The sequence below is a fragment of the Coregonus clupeaformis genome, chromosome 27 (assembly GCF_020615455.1).
Source record: "Coregonus clupeaformis isolate EN_2021a chromosome 27, ASM2061545v1, whole genome shotgun sequence".
NCBI classification, from domain to species: Eukaryota; Metazoa; Chordata; class Actinopteri; order Salmoniformes; family Salmonidae; genus Coregonus; species Coregonus clupeaformis.
This window is the reverse complement of record NC_059218.1, coordinates 23,993,021-24,012,263: the sequence shown is the minus strand read 5'-3', so window position 1 is coordinate 24,012,263 and position 19,243 is coordinate 23,993,021. Positions and strand designations below refer to the sequence as shown.

General features: G+C 42.2%; 1 protein-coding gene across 2 annotated transcripts; it reads right to left on the bottom strand.

The window, feature by feature from the left end:
- Positions 1 to 2,033: 2,033 nt before the first annotated feature.
- Positions 2,034 to 19,238, bottom strand: LOC121541655 (ubiquinone biosynthesis protein COQ4 homolog, mitochondrial). Of its 2 annotated transcripts, none has more exons than XM_041850831.2 (7): positions 19,156 to 19,238; positions 15,994 to 16,146; positions 14,444 to 14,540; positions 14,189 to 14,291; positions 13,953 to 14,082; positions 3,641 to 3,765; positions 2,034 to 2,874 (listed from the first exon to the last, which is right to left on the bottom strand). In XM_041850831.2, exons 1-7 carry the CDS (start codon positions 19,220 to 19,222, stop codon positions 2,680 to 2,682), a joined length of 870 nt encoding a protein of 289 aa, XP_041706765.1. In that variant the 5' UTR covers positions 19,223 to 19,238; the 3' UTR covers positions 2,034 to 2,679. The 2 variants fall into 2 exon arrangements, with proteins under 2 accessions (XP_041706765.1, XP_041706766.1); XM_041850832.2 differs by having other exon boundaries at positions 3,672 to 3,765.
- Positions 19,239 to 19,243: the final 5 nt, after the last annotated feature.

Here is a 19,243-nt window from a genome sequence, read left to right as displayed (position 1 = left end):
AAATGTGCCAAATAATTCTAAAAACATGTTTTCACTTTGTCTACCATCACCACCTTGGCCGACCCATCAGGAAGTCCAGGATACAGTTGCAGAGGGAGGTGCTCAGTCCCAGGGACCCCAGATTGGTGATCAGTTTTGAGGGGACTATGGTGTTGAACACTGAGCTGTAGTCTATAAACAGCATTCTCACATAGTTATTTTCCCTCTTGTCCAGGTGGGAGAGGGCAGTGTGAAGTGCAATTGAGATTGCGTCATCTGTTGGGTGTGGTATGCGAATTGGAGTGGGTCATGGGTGTCTGGGATGATAGTGTTGATGTGTGTCATGACCAGCCTTTCAATACACTATATAATTACAGATGTGAGTGCTACAGGGCGATAGTGATTTAGGCAGGTTACCTTGGAGTTCTTGGGAACAGGGACAATGGCAGTGGTGTAAAGTACTTAAGTAAAAAATAGTTTAAAGTACTACTTAAGTCGTTTTTGGGGTATCTGTACTTTACTATTTATATTTTTGACAACTTTTACTTTTACTCCACTACATTCCTAAAGAAAATAATGTACTTTATACTCCAAATACTTTTTTACTTTTACTCAAGTAGGATTTTACTGGGGGACTTTCACTTTTACTTGAGTCATTTTCTATTAAGGTATCTTTACTTTTACTCAAGTATGACAATTGAGTAAAAGTAACAACTTTTTCCACCACTGGACAATGGTGGTCAGTTTAAAACATACTGAGATTACAGACTGCTGTTAATGTGATGTGCCAGGACCATGGACAGTTGTTAGAGGGTGTTGGGTACACCGAGGTATAAAAGAACTGGAGACTGCGTCCAAGGTGTCCGATCGTTTGATTTCAACGTAATCTACTCACGTACGCATACGCCGATTCATGGACTGTCTATATCCGGGTTGCATCCAGTTTACACGGCCCAACTTCACATGCGCACTAGCACTCAGTGTGCACAGGGAGCAGCTCGAGCACCGACAACGTCATCCAAAAACATGGCACACATTGGATGAATATAACATTTTAATGAGTGATAGAGGGGAAAAACGGCCTCTGCGACAATTATTTGAATAATTCAATGGATGTTTTGTGCACAAAGGTGATCGCAAAAGTGTCTTATTAGGAATTTTCTAATCTGACTTCTCTATGTGGCGGTATATACAAATTCTCTATCTGGGCTGGACGTCAGTTAAACCAGTGGTTCCCAAACTGTGGGGGCGTCCCAAACTGTAAGTCCGGCTTTAAACTTACTCTTGAAATTTGTAATAGTAGAAATCACAAGATGCAATTTCGAAATTGGGTATTGCATCGTCAGTTCTTGTCATGTTAGTCATTGCATACCTTAGAGAGCTATACTGAACAAAAATATAAATGCATCATGCAACAATTATAACATTTTTACTGAGTTACAGTTCATATAAGGAAATAAGTAAATTGAAATAAATTCATTAGGCCCTAATCTATGGATTTTACATGACTGGGCAGGGGCGCCTTGGAGGACATCGGCTCACCCACTTGGCATCCAATCAGAATGATATTTTCCCTAAAAATGGGCTTTATTACAGACAGAAATACTCCTCAGCTGGGAGTTTGCAGTGTCTGATACGTGTGAGATTTGTTGATTAACTATATGTTTACTTCCTACAAGTTAGAGACAAATAAAAGAAGAGCCCTTTTAGTGGAAAAAGTATGTATGAGGAACTTTTAATGGATGTTTCTTCTTTGTGGATAAGAAAAACCTGCCTTCCTAGAGAAAGAGGAAAATATAGAAAACTCCCTACAATGATAATCAAAGATCGTTCTGTATAAGTGAGTAGTAGTTTGGAAAACTTCAATTGCTTCACAGATTGTTCCCATCTTAGTGTCACATTGCTGTTGACATGCTGATGGTCAGTTCCGACTTCAAACAAACCGGAATAAAACATCTAAGCAAACTTCAGCTCCAGCTGACTGAGCAACAAGTTAGACTAGTAGTAATTTGCATAATACTGTTCTGTACTAAACCCAGCATTATCGAAAAAGGTTTCAACAAAGTGCAAACATAATTTATTGATGAGCGACATCTCATACCAGAGATACATGAACAGTGCTTGTCATGAACACACACATTGTCAAATAAAAGGAAATGATTACAGTACCATGTGGGTGATGTACCGTGAGTTATAAGAGCCAGGCCATGTCAGATAGAACATTTAAGTCTCAGCGTCTGAATGATACCAGACATTACTTTTTCAACAGTCATCAGTTGATGTAACCAGCTGCAACAGGCTCTCACATGTCCTTGGTTTGCCCAACCGAGGTAATGACTTGGTGCTTGAAGAATGGCAGTGGGTAATACAAGACCCTCAACAAGGTTTTGTTCTAAAAAGTCCCTTCCACTCAATGTCAGGTCATACTGTACTTAACCATTGTCGAGGGGAAATGGTCTCAAGCTTGGTTAGGGGGTAACAATCTCTCTCTGGTAATGCCTCTCTGGAAATCCCCTGCCCTCATTGTGAATATAGGCCTTTCCTTCCTTCAGCATTATTCACTTTGAAACATGGGGAAGCTTGACACAATTGCCATTATACAGTCAGCCCACACAATTCCGACATTACATCACTCCAAAGAGTCCCTGCATCCTCTACCATCTGGTTGCACAGTGTGACCTCTGACATCAGAGGTCAGTGCTATGAGTCTGATGTGGTCCTCTGGCTGGAATCTGTGACGGTGAGCAGGGGGGAGGCTCGATGTTCAGCTCCAGTCTCAGGTCCTGCAGACTCTGCTCCCAACGTTGCTCGTAGAAGATGCTGAGGACACAGCGGGCCTGTCGGCCATTCCTCACAGCCCACGGTCCCAGGGACGTCACCAGGGGTTCCAGACGACTGTGGGAGAGTCACAAGGAAACAGTCAGGCAGAAATAGTCACATTACTTTACAAATACCAGACTGATGCCAATAGTTATTGTATAACAGAGAAGGAAGCATTTACAGCTGATGTTAATACTCAGACAATACCCCTTTAAATTCATGATGACACTTTCAGGAAGTATTTGATTTCCATATGCAATTTGATTTCTATTTTAAAAACCTACAAAGCGATGTGTCATTTATGAGACTGAAAGTCCCACCTAATAGTCTCAGAAATCCCAGACCTAGACAACTCTCCCCCCAAAAATCACGAGTTTAGGTAGACAGGGCTTAAAATTAGGGCGGGAATTGTGCTCATAAAAAATAATCCCCTTAGAAACATGAAAGAAGCGTTGAGACAAAATTGGGGAGAAAAGGGGGCAAAAAAAAAATACTATAAAAAATAAATGATGTCCAGTGGGGATGTTTACACTAGGACAACAAGCGGATAAGTCGGTGACTTAAGAAAACCCAATTTCCTGCACGTCCATTTCCTCTGACTCTGGCTGAGACCAACTGACGCTGATCTTTGTGCAGACGTGTATGCTGGAATATTGTTAACATTGTGGGAAGCAACCCGTCTGCCTAGGGAGACTAACCTCATAATGGAATACATGACTTTCCTACTCTTGCTGAAAGGACTCGCATCTTCAGCCTGACTCACGTGACACAGTGTATTCCCTTAGCAATATGTTACATTGAGTGCACTGACTGAAATTAAGTGTGTCGTCACATAACTGACTGAGGAGGAGAGAGTCTGACGGGGGCTGCACCTTGTGGACAGACGGAGTGGTCCCAACACTGCTCCCAGGATGCACATGGGCAGGCCAGTTTGGACGGCCTCAAACCACTTTACTGCCACCTCACCTGAGAGTGAGCGATTGAGATAAATTATTAAATGTAATATGCAACAAGAATAATACAATGAGCTCCAAAATGTATGACTGGAATTAAAGTGCAGACTGTCCGTTTTAATTTGAGGGTACCTTCATCCATATCGGGTGAACCGTTTAGAAATTACACCACTTTTTGTATACAGTCCACCCATTTTAGGAGACAAATTCACTTAAGTGTATTAAAGTAGCCAAAAGGTTAGTACTTGGTCCCATATTCCTAGCACGCAATGATTACATCAAGCTTGTTACTCTACAACCTTGATGGATGCATTTGCTGTTTGTTTTGGTTGTGTTTCAGATTATTATTTTGTACCCAATAGAAATGAATGGTAAATAATGTATTGTGTCATTTTGGAGTCACTTTTATTGTAAATAAGAATCGAATATGTTTCTAAACACTTCTACATTAATGTGGATGCTACCATGATTACGGATAGTCCTGAATGAATCGTGAATAATGAGAAAGTTAGACGCACAAATATCATACCCCCAAGACATGCTAACCTCTCACCATTACAATAACAGGGGAGGTTAGCATTTTTTTGGGGGGGGGGGGTGTATGATATTTGTGCGTCTAACTTTCTCACTCATTATTCATGATTCATTCAGGACTATCCGTAACCATGGTATCATCTTGGGTTGGGCAGTATCCATTTGTACCATGCTTGTGCCATCCCGGGATATACGGTATTACCAGCAGTACACACAAAGGGCACAATGTTTTTTTCAAGCGTAAAACAAGCCAAAAAAACATCACTTACCAGAATGCTAACTAAATGCTAACAAGTACTATGGAATTATCATAGCGGATGCTAGGTAAATGCTAACGAGCGCATGCAAACATTTACTACTAGGACAGACAACCCAGCACATAAAGTTATGTAAGTATCTCAAAACACAGCACGCACAAAACAAATATCTTTAATCCAGGAGAGAACTGTCTCTGCTGCTGTTTCCAAGAAGCTTGACCTTGCAAGCCACTTAACTAACATTAGCAAGTTAGCAAAACCTAGCTGGAGAGAATATATTTTGCACATCTTAGATAGTGAACTTAATAGTTATGAGATATATAGTTGGCAAACATTAGTAGTGAATTTCATACAAGTGTTACTTGATCCCCTCACTTAAGTTGCGCTGCAGAGATGACTCACCTCAAGAAGCTACCATTTTGCTCATTGTGCTTATTTGTAAACAAACACATGTGACTGGCTCAAACTGCTGTTTTGGGAAACTAGTACTGGTAAGCTTCATAATGAAAAATCTTCATAATGAAAAAATATCTAATGGCGAAATGATGAACACGATCGGCTTTATCTATTACCTAGTGCACTAGTTGACTGCAGGTATTTATTTAAAAAGTACTAATATTCAAACCCAAGAAATGTGACTTACCAGAATGCTAACAAAATGCTAAAAGTACTAAGGGATCCTCATAGAGAATGCTAACTAAATGCTAACGAGCGCATTGCGAACATTTTGTAGTTTCTGACCTAAACTATACAAGTATAAAAGTAACACATAAATGCTACTTACAGTTGCTGCATGCACAAAACAAATATTAGCCAGCAAGGCTCTTGATCTAGGAGGGGATTCTCTGCTGTTACAGTACCAAGTGAATGATTGATTTTGGAAGAAGCTAACCACTTAGCTAGATAGCGAATTAGCTACTAAATTAGCAAACCAAATGCACAACTGCAGAGCATTTAGCAGATTTTAGACAGTTAACTTAATAGTTATAAGATACTGTATCTAGCTGGCAAACATTTAGTTGTGAATTCCATACTGTACTTAGATCACCTGACGCGTGCTGCACCAACAGTGAGTGACTCACAAGGCTCTGGTCTCTCATGTTGTGTGCTTGTAAACAAACACCACGTGACACGTGACTGGCGACTACGGCAAGCTACATAATAATGTGACAGGTGAAATGAAGAACGCAATGTTCTTTATCTCCTAAAGTATTACACAAGTTGACTGCAGGTGTTTACTTAAAAAGTATCTACAAATATTCAAATGTATAAAAAAATGTAAAATAAATCATTTCAATGGCATTGATGGTATTGAAAAACCATCCTGTGGCTTTTTCCAAATACCCCGATATACAGTATACCGCCCAAGACTAGTAGCATCCACATTAATGTAGAAGTGTTTAGAAACATTATATTCTTATTTACAATAAAAGTGACTCCAAAATGACACAACACATTATTCACCATTAATTTCTATTGGCCACAAAATAATCTGAAACACAACCTAAACAAACAGCAAATGCATCCAGCAAGTTTGTAGAGTCACAAGCTTGATGTAATCGTTGTGTACTAAGAATATGGGACCAAATACTAAACCTTTGACTACTTAAATGTCTCCCAAGTCTTTTGGTCCCCTACAAAGCTCTCCCTCGCCCTCCATTTGGCAAATCTGACCATAACTCTATCCTCCTGATTCCTGCTTATAAACAAAAACTAAAGCAAGAAGCACCAGTGACTCGATTAATAAGGAAGTGGTCAGATGACGCAGATGCTAAGCTACAGGACTGTTTTGCTAGCACAGACTGGAATATGTTCCGGGATTCTTCCGATAGCATTGAGGAGTACGCCACATCAGTCACTGGCTTCATCAATAAGTGCATCGATGACGTCGTCACCACAGTGACCGTACGTACATACCCCAACCAGCAGCCATGGATTACAGGCAACATCCGCACTGAGCTAAAGGGTAGAGCTGCCGCCTTCAAGGAGTGGGACTCTAACCCGGACGCTTATAAGAAATCCCGCTATGCCCTCCGACAAGCCATCAAACAGGCAAAGAGTCAATACAGGACTAAGATTTAATCGTACTACACCGGCTCTGACGCTCGTTGGATGTGGCAGGGCTTAAAAACGAATACAGACTACAAAGGGAAGCACAGCCGCGAGCTGCCCAGTGACACAAGCCTACCAGACGAGCTAAATCACTTCGATGCTCGCTTCGAGGCAAGCAACACTGAAGCATGCATGAGAGCATCAGCTGTTCCGGATGACTATGTGATCAAGCTCTCTATAGCCGATGTGAGTAAGACCTTTAAACAGGTCAACATTCACAAGGCCGCAGGGCCAGACGGATTACCAGGACGTGTACTCCGAGCATGCGCTGACCAACTGGCAAGTGTCTTCACTGACATTTTCAACATGTCCCTGACTGAGTCTGTAATATCAACATGTTTCAAGCAGAACACCATAGTCCCTGTGCCCAAGAACACTAAGATAACCTGCCTAAATGACTACCTACCTGTAGCACTCACGGCTGTAGCCGTGAAGTGCTTTGAAAGGCTGGTCATGGCTCACATCAACACCATTATCCCAGAAACCCTAGACCCACTCCAATTTGCATACCGCCCCAACAGATCCACAGATGATGCAATCTATATTGCACTCCACACTGCCCTTTCCCACCTGGACAAGAGGAACACCTATGTGAGAATGCTATTCATTGACTAAAGCTCAGCGTTCCACATCATAGTGCCCTCAAAGCTCATCACTAAACACCTCCCTCTGTAACTGGATCCTGGACTTCCTGACGGGCCGCCCCCAGGTGGTAAGGTTAGGTAACAACACATCTGCCATGCTGATCCTCAAAACGGGGGCCCCTCAAGGGTGCGTGCTCAGTCCCCTCCTGTACTCCCTGTTCACCCATGACTGCATGGCCAGGCACGACTCCAACACCATCATTAAGTTTGCAGACGACACAACAGTGGTAGGCCTGATCACCGACAATGATGAGACAGCCTATAGGGAGGAGGTCAGAGACCTGGCCGTGTGGTGCCAGGATAACAACCTCTCCCTCAACGTGCTCAAAACAAAGGAGATGATTGTGGACTACAGAAAAAAAAGAGGACTGAGCACGCCCCCATTCTCATCGACGGGGCAGTAGTGGAACAGGTTGAGAGCGTCAAGTTCCTTGGTGTCCACATCACCAACAAACTATCATGGTCCAAACACACTAAGACAGTAGTGAAGAGGGCACGACAAAGCCTATTCCCCCCCAGGAGACTAAAAAGATTTGGCATGGGTTCTCAGATCCTCAAAAACTTCTACAGCTGCACAATTGAGAGCATCCTGACTGGTTGCATCACCGCCTGGTATGGAAACTGCTCAGCCTCCGACCGCAAGGCACTACAGAGGGTAGTGCGTACGGACCAGTACATCACTGGGGCCAAGCTTCCTGCCATCCAGGACCTCTATACCAGGCGGTGTCAGAGGAAGGCCCTAAAAATGATCAAAGACTCCAGCCACCCTAGTTATAGACTGTTCTCTCTGCTACCGCACAGCAAACGGTACTGGAGCGCCAAGTCTAGGTCCAAAAGGCTTCTTAACAGCTTCTACCCCCAAGCGATAAGACTCCTGAACAGCTAATCATGACTACCCGGACTATTTGCATTTCCCCCCTACCCCACCCCAACCCCCTCTTTTACACTGCTGCTACTGTGTTTATTATTTATGCATAGTCACTTAACTCTACCCACATGTACATATTACCTCAATTACCTCGACTAACCGGTGCCCCCGCACATTGACTCTGTACCGGTACCCCCTGTATTTAATCTCCCTACTGTTATTTTATTTTACTGCTGCTCTTTAATTATTTGCTATTTATATTTTATTTTCTTAAAATGCATTGTTGGTTATGGGCTTGTAAGTAAGCATTTCACTGTAATGTCTACAGCTGTTGTATTCGGCGCATGTGGCAAATGGAGGGACTACAGTGCCTTCAGAAAGTATTCACACCCGCCTCCCGAGTGCGGAGCTGTCTAAGGCACTGCATTGCAGTGCTTGAGGCGTCACTACAGACCTGGGTTTGATCCCAGGCTGTGTCACAACCGGCCATGACCAGGAGTCCCGTAGGGCGATGCACAATTGGCCCGGGTTAGGGGAGGGTTTGGCCGGGGAGGCTTTACTTGGCTCATCACGCTCTAGCGACTCCTTGTGGCGGGCCGGGTGCCTGCAGGCTGACTTCAGTTGAAAGGTGTTTCCTCCGACACATTGGTGCGGCTGGCTGCCGGGTTAAGCGGGCGGGTGTTAAGAAGCGCAATTTTGGCAGGTCATGTTTCGGAGGACGCATGACTCAACCTTCGCCTCTCCCGAACCCGTTGGGAACTTGCAGCTATGAGACAAGATCGCAATTGGATATCACGAAATTGGGGAGAAAAAGGGGGTAAAAAAAAATACACTGCTCAAAAAAATAAAGGGAACACTTAAACAACACAATGTAACTCCAAGTCAATCACACTTCTGTGAAATCAAACTGTCCACTTAGGAAGCAACACTGATTGACAATAAATGTCACATGCTGTTATGCTAATGGAATAGACAACCGGTGGAAATTATAGGCAATTAGCAAGACACCCCCAATAAAGGACTGGTTTTGCAGGTGGTGATCACAGACCACTTCTCAGTTCCTATGCTTCCTGGCTGATGTTTTGGTCACTTTTGAATGCTGGCGGTGCTTTCACTCTAGTGGTAGAATGAGACGGAGTCTACAACCCACACAAGTGGCTCAGGTAGTGCAGCTCATCCAGGATGGCACATCAATGCGAGCTGTGGCAAGAAGGTTTGCTGTGTCTGTCAGCGTAGTGTCCAGAGCATGGAGGCGCTACCAGGAGACAGGCCGGTACATCAGGAGACGTGGAGGAGGCCGTAGGAGGGCAACAACCCAGCAGCAGGACTGCTACCTCCGCCTTTGTGCAAGGAGAAGCAGGAGGAGCACTGCCAGAGCCCTGCAAAATGACCTCCAGCAGGCCACAAATGTGCATGTGTCTGCTCAAACGGTCAGAAACAGACTCCATGAGGGTGGTATGAGGGCCCGACGTCCACAGGTGGGGGTTGTGCTTACAGCCCAACACCGTGCAGGACGTTTGGCATTTGCCAGAGGACACCAAGATTGGCAAATTCGCCACTGGCGCCCTGTGCTCTTCACAGATGAAAGCAGGTTCACACTGAGCACATGTGACAGACGTGACAGAGTCTGGAGACGCCGTGGAGAACGTTCTGCTGCCTGCAACATCCTCCAGCATGACCGGTTTGGCGGTGGGTCAGTCATGGTGTGGGGTGGCATTTCTTTGGGGGGCCGCACAGCCCTCCATGTGCTCGCCAGAGGTAGCCTGACTGCCATTAGGTACCGAGATGAGATCCTCAGACCCCTTGTGAGACCATATGCTGGTGCGGTTGGCCCTGGGTTCCTCCTAATGCAAGACAATGTTAGACCTCATGTGGCTGGAGTGTGTCAGCAGTTCCTGCAAGAGGAAGGCATTGATGCTATGGACTGGCCCGCCCGTTCCCCAGACCTGAATCCAATTGAGCAATCTGGGACATCATGTCTCGCTCCATCCACCAACGCCACGTTGCACCACAGACTGTCCAGGAGTTGGCGGATGCTTTAGTCCAGGTCTGGGAGGAGATCCCTCAGGAGACCATCCGCCACCTCATCAGGAGCATGCCCAGGCGTTGTAGGGAGGTCATACAGGCACGTGGAGGCCACACACACTACTGAGCCTCATTTTGACTTGTTTTAAGGACATTACATCAAAGTTGGATCAGCCTGTAGTGTGGTTTTCCACTTTAATTTTGAGGGTGACTCCAAATCCAGACCTCCATGGGTTGATAAATTTGATTTCCATTGATAATTTTTGTGTGATTTTGTTGTCAGCACATTCAACTATGTAAAGAAAAAAGTATTTAATAAGACTATTTAATTCATTCAGATCTAGGATGTGTTATTTTAGTGTTCCCTTAATTTTTTTGAGCAGTGTATATATATTCACACACCTTTATTTTTTCCACAGTTTGTTGTGTTACAGCCTGAATTTAAAATTGATTAAATTGAGAAAATTTTTTGTCACTCGCTACACACAACACCCCATAATGTCAGTGGAATTATGTTTTCAAAATTGTTATAAATTAATAAAAAAAGAAAAGCTAAAATGTCTTGAGTCAATAAGTATTCAACCCCTTTGTTATGGCAAGCCTAAATAAGTACAGGAGTAAAAATTTGCTTAACAAGTCACTGGGTGCAATAATTTTTAATGACTACCTCATCTCTGTACCCCACACATATAATTATCTGTAAGGTCCCTCAGTCGAGCAGTGAATTTCAAACACAAATTCAACCACAAAGACCAGGGAGCTTTTCCAATGCCTCGCAAAGAAGTACACATATTGGTAGATGGGTAAAAGTAAAAAAAAGCAGAAATTGAATATCACTTTGAGCATGGTGAAGTTATTAGTGACACATTGATCAATACACCCTAGTGCATCAGTACACCCAGTCACTACAAAGATACAGGCGTCCTTCCAAACTCAGTTGCCAGACAGGAAGGAAAACACTCAGGGATTTCACCATGAGGCCAATGATGACTTAAAAACAGTTACATAGTTTAATGGCTGTGATAGGAGAAAACGGATGGATCAACAACATTGTAGTTACTCCAGAAAATGAACCTAAATGACAGAGTGAAAAGAAAGAAGCCTGTACAGAATACAAATATTCCACAACATGCATCGTGTTTGTAACAAGGTACTAAAGTAAAACTGCAAACAATTTGGCAAAGAAATAAACTTTATGTCCTGAATACAAAGCGTTATGTTTGGGGCAAATCCAACAACACATCACTGAGTACCACTCTTCATATTTTCAAGCATGGTGGTGGCTGTATCATGTTATGGGTATGCTTGTTATTGGCAAGGACTAGGCAGTTTTGTTAGGATAAAAATAAACTGAATAAAGCTGGGCACAGGCAAAATCCTAGAGGAAAACCTGATTGTCTGCTTTCCAACAGACACTAGGAGTCAAATTCACCTTTCTGCAGGACAATAACCTAAAACACAAAGCCAAATATACACTAGAGTTGCTTACCAAGACGATATTGAATGTTCCTGAGTGGCCTAGTTACAGTTTTTATTTAAATCTCCTACAAAATATATGGCAAGATTTGAAAATGGCTGTCTAGCAATGATCAACAACCAACTTGACAGAGCTTAAAGAATGTTTTAAATAATAAAAAGAATGTGCAAATATTGTACAATCCAGGTGTGCAAAGCTCTGAGACTTACCAAGAAAGAGTCACAGTTGTAATCGCTGCCAAAGGGTATTCTAACATGTTTCGACTCAGGGTGTGAATAATAATGTAAATTAGATACAGTGGGGAAAAAAAGTATTTAGTCAGCCACCAATTGTGCAAGTTCTCCCACTTAAAAAGATGAGAGAGGCCTGTAATTTTCATCATAGGTACACGTCAACTATGACAGACAAATTGAGAGAAAAAAATCCAGAAAATCACATTGTAGGATTTTTAATGAATTTATTTGCAAATTATGGTGGAAAATAAGTATTTGGTCACCTACAAACAAGCAAGATTTCTGGCTCTCACAGACCTGTAACTTCTTCTTTAAGAGGCTCATCTGTCCTCCACTCGTTACCTGTATTAATGGCACCTGTTTGAACTTGTTATCAGTATAAAAGACACCTGTCCACAACCTCAAACAGTCACACTCCAAACTCCACTATGGCCAAGACCAAATAGCTGTCAAAGGACACCAGAAACAAAATTGTAGACCTGCACCAGGCTGGGAAGATTGAATCAGCAATAGGTAAGCAGCTTGGTTTGAAGAAATCAACTGTGGGAGCAATTATTAGGAAATGGAAGACATACAAGACCACTGATAATCTCCCTCGATCTGGGGCTCCACGCAAGTCTCACCCCCTGGGGTCAAAATGATCACAAGAACGGTGAGCAAAAATCACAGAACCACACGGGGGGACCTAGTGAATGACCTGCAGAGAGCTGGGACCAAAGTAACAAAGCCTACCATCAGTAACACACTACGCCGCCAGGGACTCAAATCCTGCAGTGCAGGATGTGTCCCCCTGCTTAAGCCAGTACATGTCCAGGCCCGTCTGAAGTCTGCTAGAGTGCATTTGGATGATCCAGAAGAGGATTGGGAGAATGTCATATGGTCAGATGAAACCAAAATAGAACTTTTTGGTAAAAACTCAACTTGTCGTGTTTGGAGGACAAAGAATGCTGAGTTGCATCCAAAGAACACCATACCTACTGTGAAGCATGGGGGTGGAAACATCATGCTTTGGGGCTGTTTTTCTGCAAAGGGACCAGGACGACTGATCCGTGTAAAGGAAAGAATGAATGGAGCCATGTATCGTGAGATTTTGAGTGAAAACCTCCTTCCATCAGCAATGGCATTGAAGATGAAACGTGGCTGGGTCTTTCAGCATGACAATGATCCCAAACACACCGCCTGGGCAACGAAGGAGTGGCTTCGTAAGAAGCATTTCAAGGTCCTGGAGTGGCCTAGCCAGTCTCCAGATCTCAACCCCATAGAAAATCTTTGGAGGGAGTTGAAAGTCCGTGTTGCCCAGCGACAGCCCCAAAACATCACTGCTCTAGAGGAGATCTGCATGGAGGAATGGGCCAAAATACCAGCAACAGTGTGTGAAAACCTTGTGAAGACTTACAGAAAACGTTTGACCTGTGTCATTGCCAACAAAGGGTACATAACAAAATATTGAGAAACTTTTGTTATTGACCAAATACTTATTTTCCACCATAATTTGTTAAAAAATTCATTATAAATCCTATAATGTGATTTTCTGGAGAAAAAAATTCTCATTTTGTCTGTCGTAGTTGACGTGTACCTATGATGAAAATTACAGGCCTCTCTCATCTTTTTAAGTGGGAGAACTTGCACAATTGGTGGCTGACTAAATAATTTTTTTCCCCACTGTATGTGCCAAATAATTCTAAAAACATGTTTTCACTTTGTCATTATGGGGTATTGTGTGTAGATGGGTAAGAAAAAAATATATTTAATCAATTTTGAATTCAGGCTGTAACACAACAAAATGTGGAATAAGTCAAGAGGTATGAATACACTATGTACAAAAAATGTTGTATGTACAAAAAGTGCTATAATTTCTAAACGGTTCACCTGATATGGATGAAAATACCCTCAAATTAAAGCTGACAGTCTGCACTTTAATGTCGTAGTCATTGTATCTAGAGTAGTGCTGGAGTAGAGCAAAAACAAACTAAAAATGTTCACCATCCCAATACTTTTGGAGCTCACTGTATGTAATCGATGAATCCTACTTCTATGGTGGCAGACTCACCTAGCATGTTAGTGGGCATGCCTAGTAAGGTGTGCAGTAAATCGTGGACCTCTCTGTATCTCTGCATGACGTATGCCAACTCCTCATTATCTACAAACTTCACATTTGTCCTCGAGTCAGGGGTCACCCTCTGAGAAAGAGAGAGAGAGACGGGAGAGCGATATGAGGATAAGCAAATACACTACAAAAACCACTACACTCCCTCTGCAAAGAGATCAATGACCTTCACAACTCACATTGTCCTCAAGGAAACGCAAGTACTCTCTCCCTAAGGATCCATCTGGAAGGGAGGCCATCTTGGACAGATCCAATGTGGATAGCCTGATCCGTGGGCGCTCTCTAACACACCAATAGATGAAACATACACACAAGAGCATTCATGGACAAACACATGTACCCACAGAACTTATCCCAATCGTAGAGATGTATATTTCAGGAATCAGGATGGACATAAAGACTGAGTAGGACAGACAGCAGAGGTTGTGCCATACGTTAGAATTGTATAGCCCTCAGGGTCTCCTCTCATTCTGTCCCGGAGCGTAATCAGTGCAAGGTGTCCTGTAGTCTCGCCGAGAACGGCCACCATGTCTACATGGGGAACAGGGATCACAGTGAGAAAAATATGGTCATTTTTATTGAGAAAAATGCAGTGTAGTATGTTACACCAAAATAGTAAACTTAAGTTAATTTCAATAACTTGTTTTAATCAAACATTACATCTAGTTTCACTAAGACTGTTTCACACAGTTTCACAGTTTTTGTTCTTGTTTTTCCAGACTTGGTAACGAAGGATCTAAATGACACAGGAAAACCACAAAATAACCCCGCTTGGTATCGATTACTGAGTAATTAAACTTAATCAACTACTTTGAATTTCCAATGCAGACAGGAAAACGAAATCGGGAACACCCCACCCACACCAAACTCATTATGGATCAGTATTGTTGTCGTTCCATTAAATAAAGTGCCTTTTGAGTCCCTTTGATATTTTAAGTAGAAATTGTGCACCAATATTGAATTTAAAAGCCTGTTATATTCAATGAAGTACCAATTAATATAGAACACATGGATAATTTAATCAATCCGATTTTTATATGAATAAAGAGTTGTTAAAGTTGTTTTGACATGTCCTGCCCTCTGTGACTTCCAGGAAGATTTTAACAAATTTTTTATCCACTTAAGTTTTCACCATCATTGTAAAGCCCTAGTTATGTTGTTGCTTTGACAAAGTAAATTCTGATTATTATTATTTATTTAACATGATTAGTGATTCATTTTAAGGTAAAGAAAACAACCTGTCCCTTGTATTAAAGGTCAACCCTGTTACGAGAACTGAACTCTCGTTTGAATATGGTGACCCTATTCCTTTTTAAATAGTTTTTTCAAAAGAAACATTGAACATCTAATAGTCAAATCAGTGTAAAAGCAGGTGAGCTTGTTTTATTATTTTTGTCAATTTTCTGGTGTTTTGTGGTGGAAAACTGAGTGGGCCGAGCATAACACGTCAACCCTATTACCCATAGATAGGTGGTCTAAAAAGTTTTTAATTTGCATTCAATTGCCCCTCCCTGTTGTACACAACAAGCTTCCATTTCCCCTGTCACAAGGAGATGTATTGCTGATTTAAGAGTAATGGTCAACCCTGTTACTTTATTTGGCACTTACTATAGTTATTTTATTTTTTTCCCTCTTGAGATGGGAAAACGTGTATTTTATTAAGTTGAACATGTGCTCTTTATCACAGAATATTAAAATGAGGTGAAATCAAAAGTTTTTTTTCACCAAAACATCTCAAAAGCACCGAATTGATGGAATGACCCATTGCCTGCTCTGGGGTTAATATCAGAGCTCTGGGGTTAATATCAGAGCCATACAAACTGAGTACCATCTACATTTTGCCAAACTCTTGGTACTGTACATCTATGGCCATGGTTAATAAGGAGTTTGTCAGCACTAATACTCTTGATGATGTCTAAAAACTCCCTACATATGTAAATGCCCATGTAAACATATCACAACTGGAAGTGGGCATCCGTCTCACCATGTCTGTAGGGGTCCTGCAGGGCTGCCACCCCGGAGCCCACAGCCAGTAGTGCTTTCTGGATGATGTTGGTAGGGATGTGGCCTGGGTACAGTCTGTCATAGTGGCGGTCTGCAGAGTCTAGACCACTGTGCTGCTGCCGGACACACAGGGCTGTGGGGGAGTACAAACACCATCAGACACGATAATGCAGAACACCTGACTGGAGCAGTCATTCTTCCCATCCACAATGGTTCATTAATCATCACTGCTCAGATGGGGCCACGGGTAGTTTCCAGTGCTCTAGTTTACAGTCAAACAGTGATGAATTTTCCTTATTTACTGGCAACAAATTAGTAAATGAGGCCAGCATGGAAATTAGTGTGATGGGAATCTTGAACGCATTTTGAGTTTCACATTAACTGTATGTTTACAAAGCACACGACACAAAAAAACATTTTACAAACAGGACATTATTATCAGTGTTGGGAGTAGTGAACTATATGTAGTTCAACTAGTAATTTAACACAATTTTGCAGTAGTTTAGTGGTAGTTGAACTAATTCAAGTCTAAGTAGTGTTTTCAGTAGTTAATAACTTTTTTTTACCGTGTAACTTACTACTGGAACTACAAACTACTTTTTTTGCTAAAATAAAATATGGGTGAAGTAGGCAATCATTTCCTTTCTTTTTCAGCATAAATGTTAGTGGCGCAGTGGTCTAAGGCACTGCATCTCAGTGCTTGAGGCGTCACTACAGACTCCCTGGTTCGATTCCAGGCTGTATCACTACCGGCCGTGATTGGGAGTCCCATAGGGCAGCGCACAATTGGCCCAGCGTCGGCCGGTGTAGGCCGTCATTGTAAATAAGAATTTGTTCTTAACTGACTTGCCTAGTTAAATAAAGGTAAAAAAAATAAAAAAATAAGACCTGCCAAATTCTGACTTGAAACATAGGATAAATTATGACCCCAAAGTAATCTATTAGTAATCTACAATGAAACGTCTAGCATGGTTGCGTGTTATAATCTCATCAAGGACAATTTATATCGTACGAATTGCAATCTCGTATCATATCGTACGAATTGCAATCTCGTATCATATCGTACGAATTGCAATTTCGTATCATATCGTACGAATTGCAATTTTGTATCATATCGTACAAATTGTAATTCGTAACATATCATCCGAAATGGATGATGGACATCCACAAATTAATACATACCATACAAAAAACGTAATATATCATACTAAATGGTGTGTCTCAGATTTACCTACAGAATAATAAAAATGCTCTGTGACCATGTTTTTTCACAAAGTAGTTTGGATGTAGTGAACTACTTTTTCAAAGTAACTTTACTTAAGTAAACTATATTTTTCTTAAGGGTAGTTTTAGTGTAGCTGAACTTCTTCCAGTGTGAATTAACTGGTAGCTTGGTAAACTATTTTCAGGCTAGCTTCGCAAACATTATTATAGCATAGTAATGAGGGTCAGGATAAAGAGGAGTCTGTGACAATAGGAGTGACGTTTTTGGAAAAAGTGGACCCTTGCCTTTTGGCTGATCCATTTGTGGTTTCAGGGTGGGTGAAAACAGAGTTGGGTACTGTAGAATCGGGTAACCAGAAGTGGTCTAGTGATAATTGTTTGTGTTTCTGCTGGTCAGAGGGAGCAGACACTCCGTGTTAAACGAATGGGGACAAGAAATGTAAATTGTTTTGCTCTTAAGAAAAGGGCACCATTGAAAGCCGTGATTACTGGGGTAGCGGTAAATGTGAAAGCTGACCAAGGGGAAGATTCCTGGTGTTTGTGATGCTCGTCGTTTGGTGCGACACAAACCTGGTGGCGTGAGTGGAGAAACAGAAGAGTCATTGTCTGTTCTTTTGAGTTTTGATGTTGAGTCTTTGCCCGACAAAGTGATGTTAGGATATAAGTTATCCGGTACGAGCTTTTGTGCCGAATTTATTACATTCTTACAGGTGTCAAGATTATGGCCATGTGGCAGCAGTGTGTATAGGAGGGAGGTGTGAGAAGTGTGCAGAAGGGCATGAGACAAAGGAATGTGGAGCATTGGGGAAAGTAGTGTTATGTGTTAATTGTAGGGGTGCCCATGGTGCTGGGGATCAGAAATGTCCCATGCGAGAGAGGCAGGTTGAGGTTTCCAGGGTTAGAGTAGTGCAGAAGTTGTCATGCTGAGGCAGTGAAGAAAGTAGAGGAAGATGGGTCAAGGGGGAGGGATCCTGAGAGGAGTGGTGTGAGTAGTAGATCTGTACCAGTACAGAGGGATAGGCTAACAAGTGATATGTTTCAGTAAGATTGGATTTTTGGCATTTATAGAAATGGTTATCAACTGTACTGCAGGGATGGAATGTAAGTCGTAGAAAATAGAGGTTGTGGTGGCAGCTGCAGAGAGGTATTTGGTTGTGCGAGACATTACATCAGAAAAGTTAAAGGGTTTGTTAGGTGGTGGTGTCCCATCCTTTCAGGCATGAAGTAGGAATAAATAGATTTCAATAGTGGAGTATGGTAGTTGTTATTATTATAGTTATGTTTTAAATATGTTACTTTTTTTTGTGAGTGTAGTACTAGATGGTAGGGTATTTGTTTTATAGCAAAGTATAAGGGATTTATACTCCAGTCTAGTTGTAGTCCCCCATTGCTCAGTTGGTAGAGCATGGCGCTTGCAACGCCAGGGTTGTGGGTTCGTTTCCCACGGGGGGCCAGTATGAAAATGTATACACTCACTAACTATAAAGTCGCTCTGGATAAGAGCTAAATGACTAAACATGTAAAATGGTGGTAATGCATCATTTATTGGCTGCCAACCGCCGTTAAACCTCATCGAATAAGAAGTTAGGTGGGCGGGGTTTACACTTCACCCTTGTTTGCAGGGTGAGGTAAAACTAGTGCAGCATGGCCTCGTTTAGGTGGTGTTTTATATAAATATTGACAGGTTGAGACCTCGTAATAGGGTTTAGAAAAATCAATCAAAGCTGGACAACCACGATTACAGGCTAAATAAGGAATTTCAACGAGACAGCGGTGGGTTGTAGCTTAAGCTGGAGGACGTCAACACACAGAGAGCTTGCCAAACTAAAATGACCTTGGCAGACAAAATAAGATAGATTGTCCTCATTCACCGACTCTTACGCATACACACATACGGGCACAAGTCCCACATGCATACCTTCGTAAACAAACAGGACCCGGCTGGCGTGTGCTCTTGAAGCGGAGAGTACGCGTAGAAGTGGCATTCTAGCGAGTACAGAGAAGAC

Coding starts and splice junctions, on each gene's coding strand:
- LOC121541655 (XM_041850831.2), bottom strand. CDS start 19,222: ATGCCACTTCTACGCGTACTCTCCGCTTCAAGAGCACACGCCAGCCGG. Junction 16,147..19,155: donor GGTCCTGTTTGTTTACGAAG/GTATGCATGTGG, acceptor ACTCCCCCACAG/CCCTGTGTGTCCGGCAGCAG. Junction 14,541..15,993: donor GCAGGACCCCTACAGACATG/GTGAGACGGATG, acceptor TTCCCCATGTAG/ACATGGTGGCCGTTCTCGGC.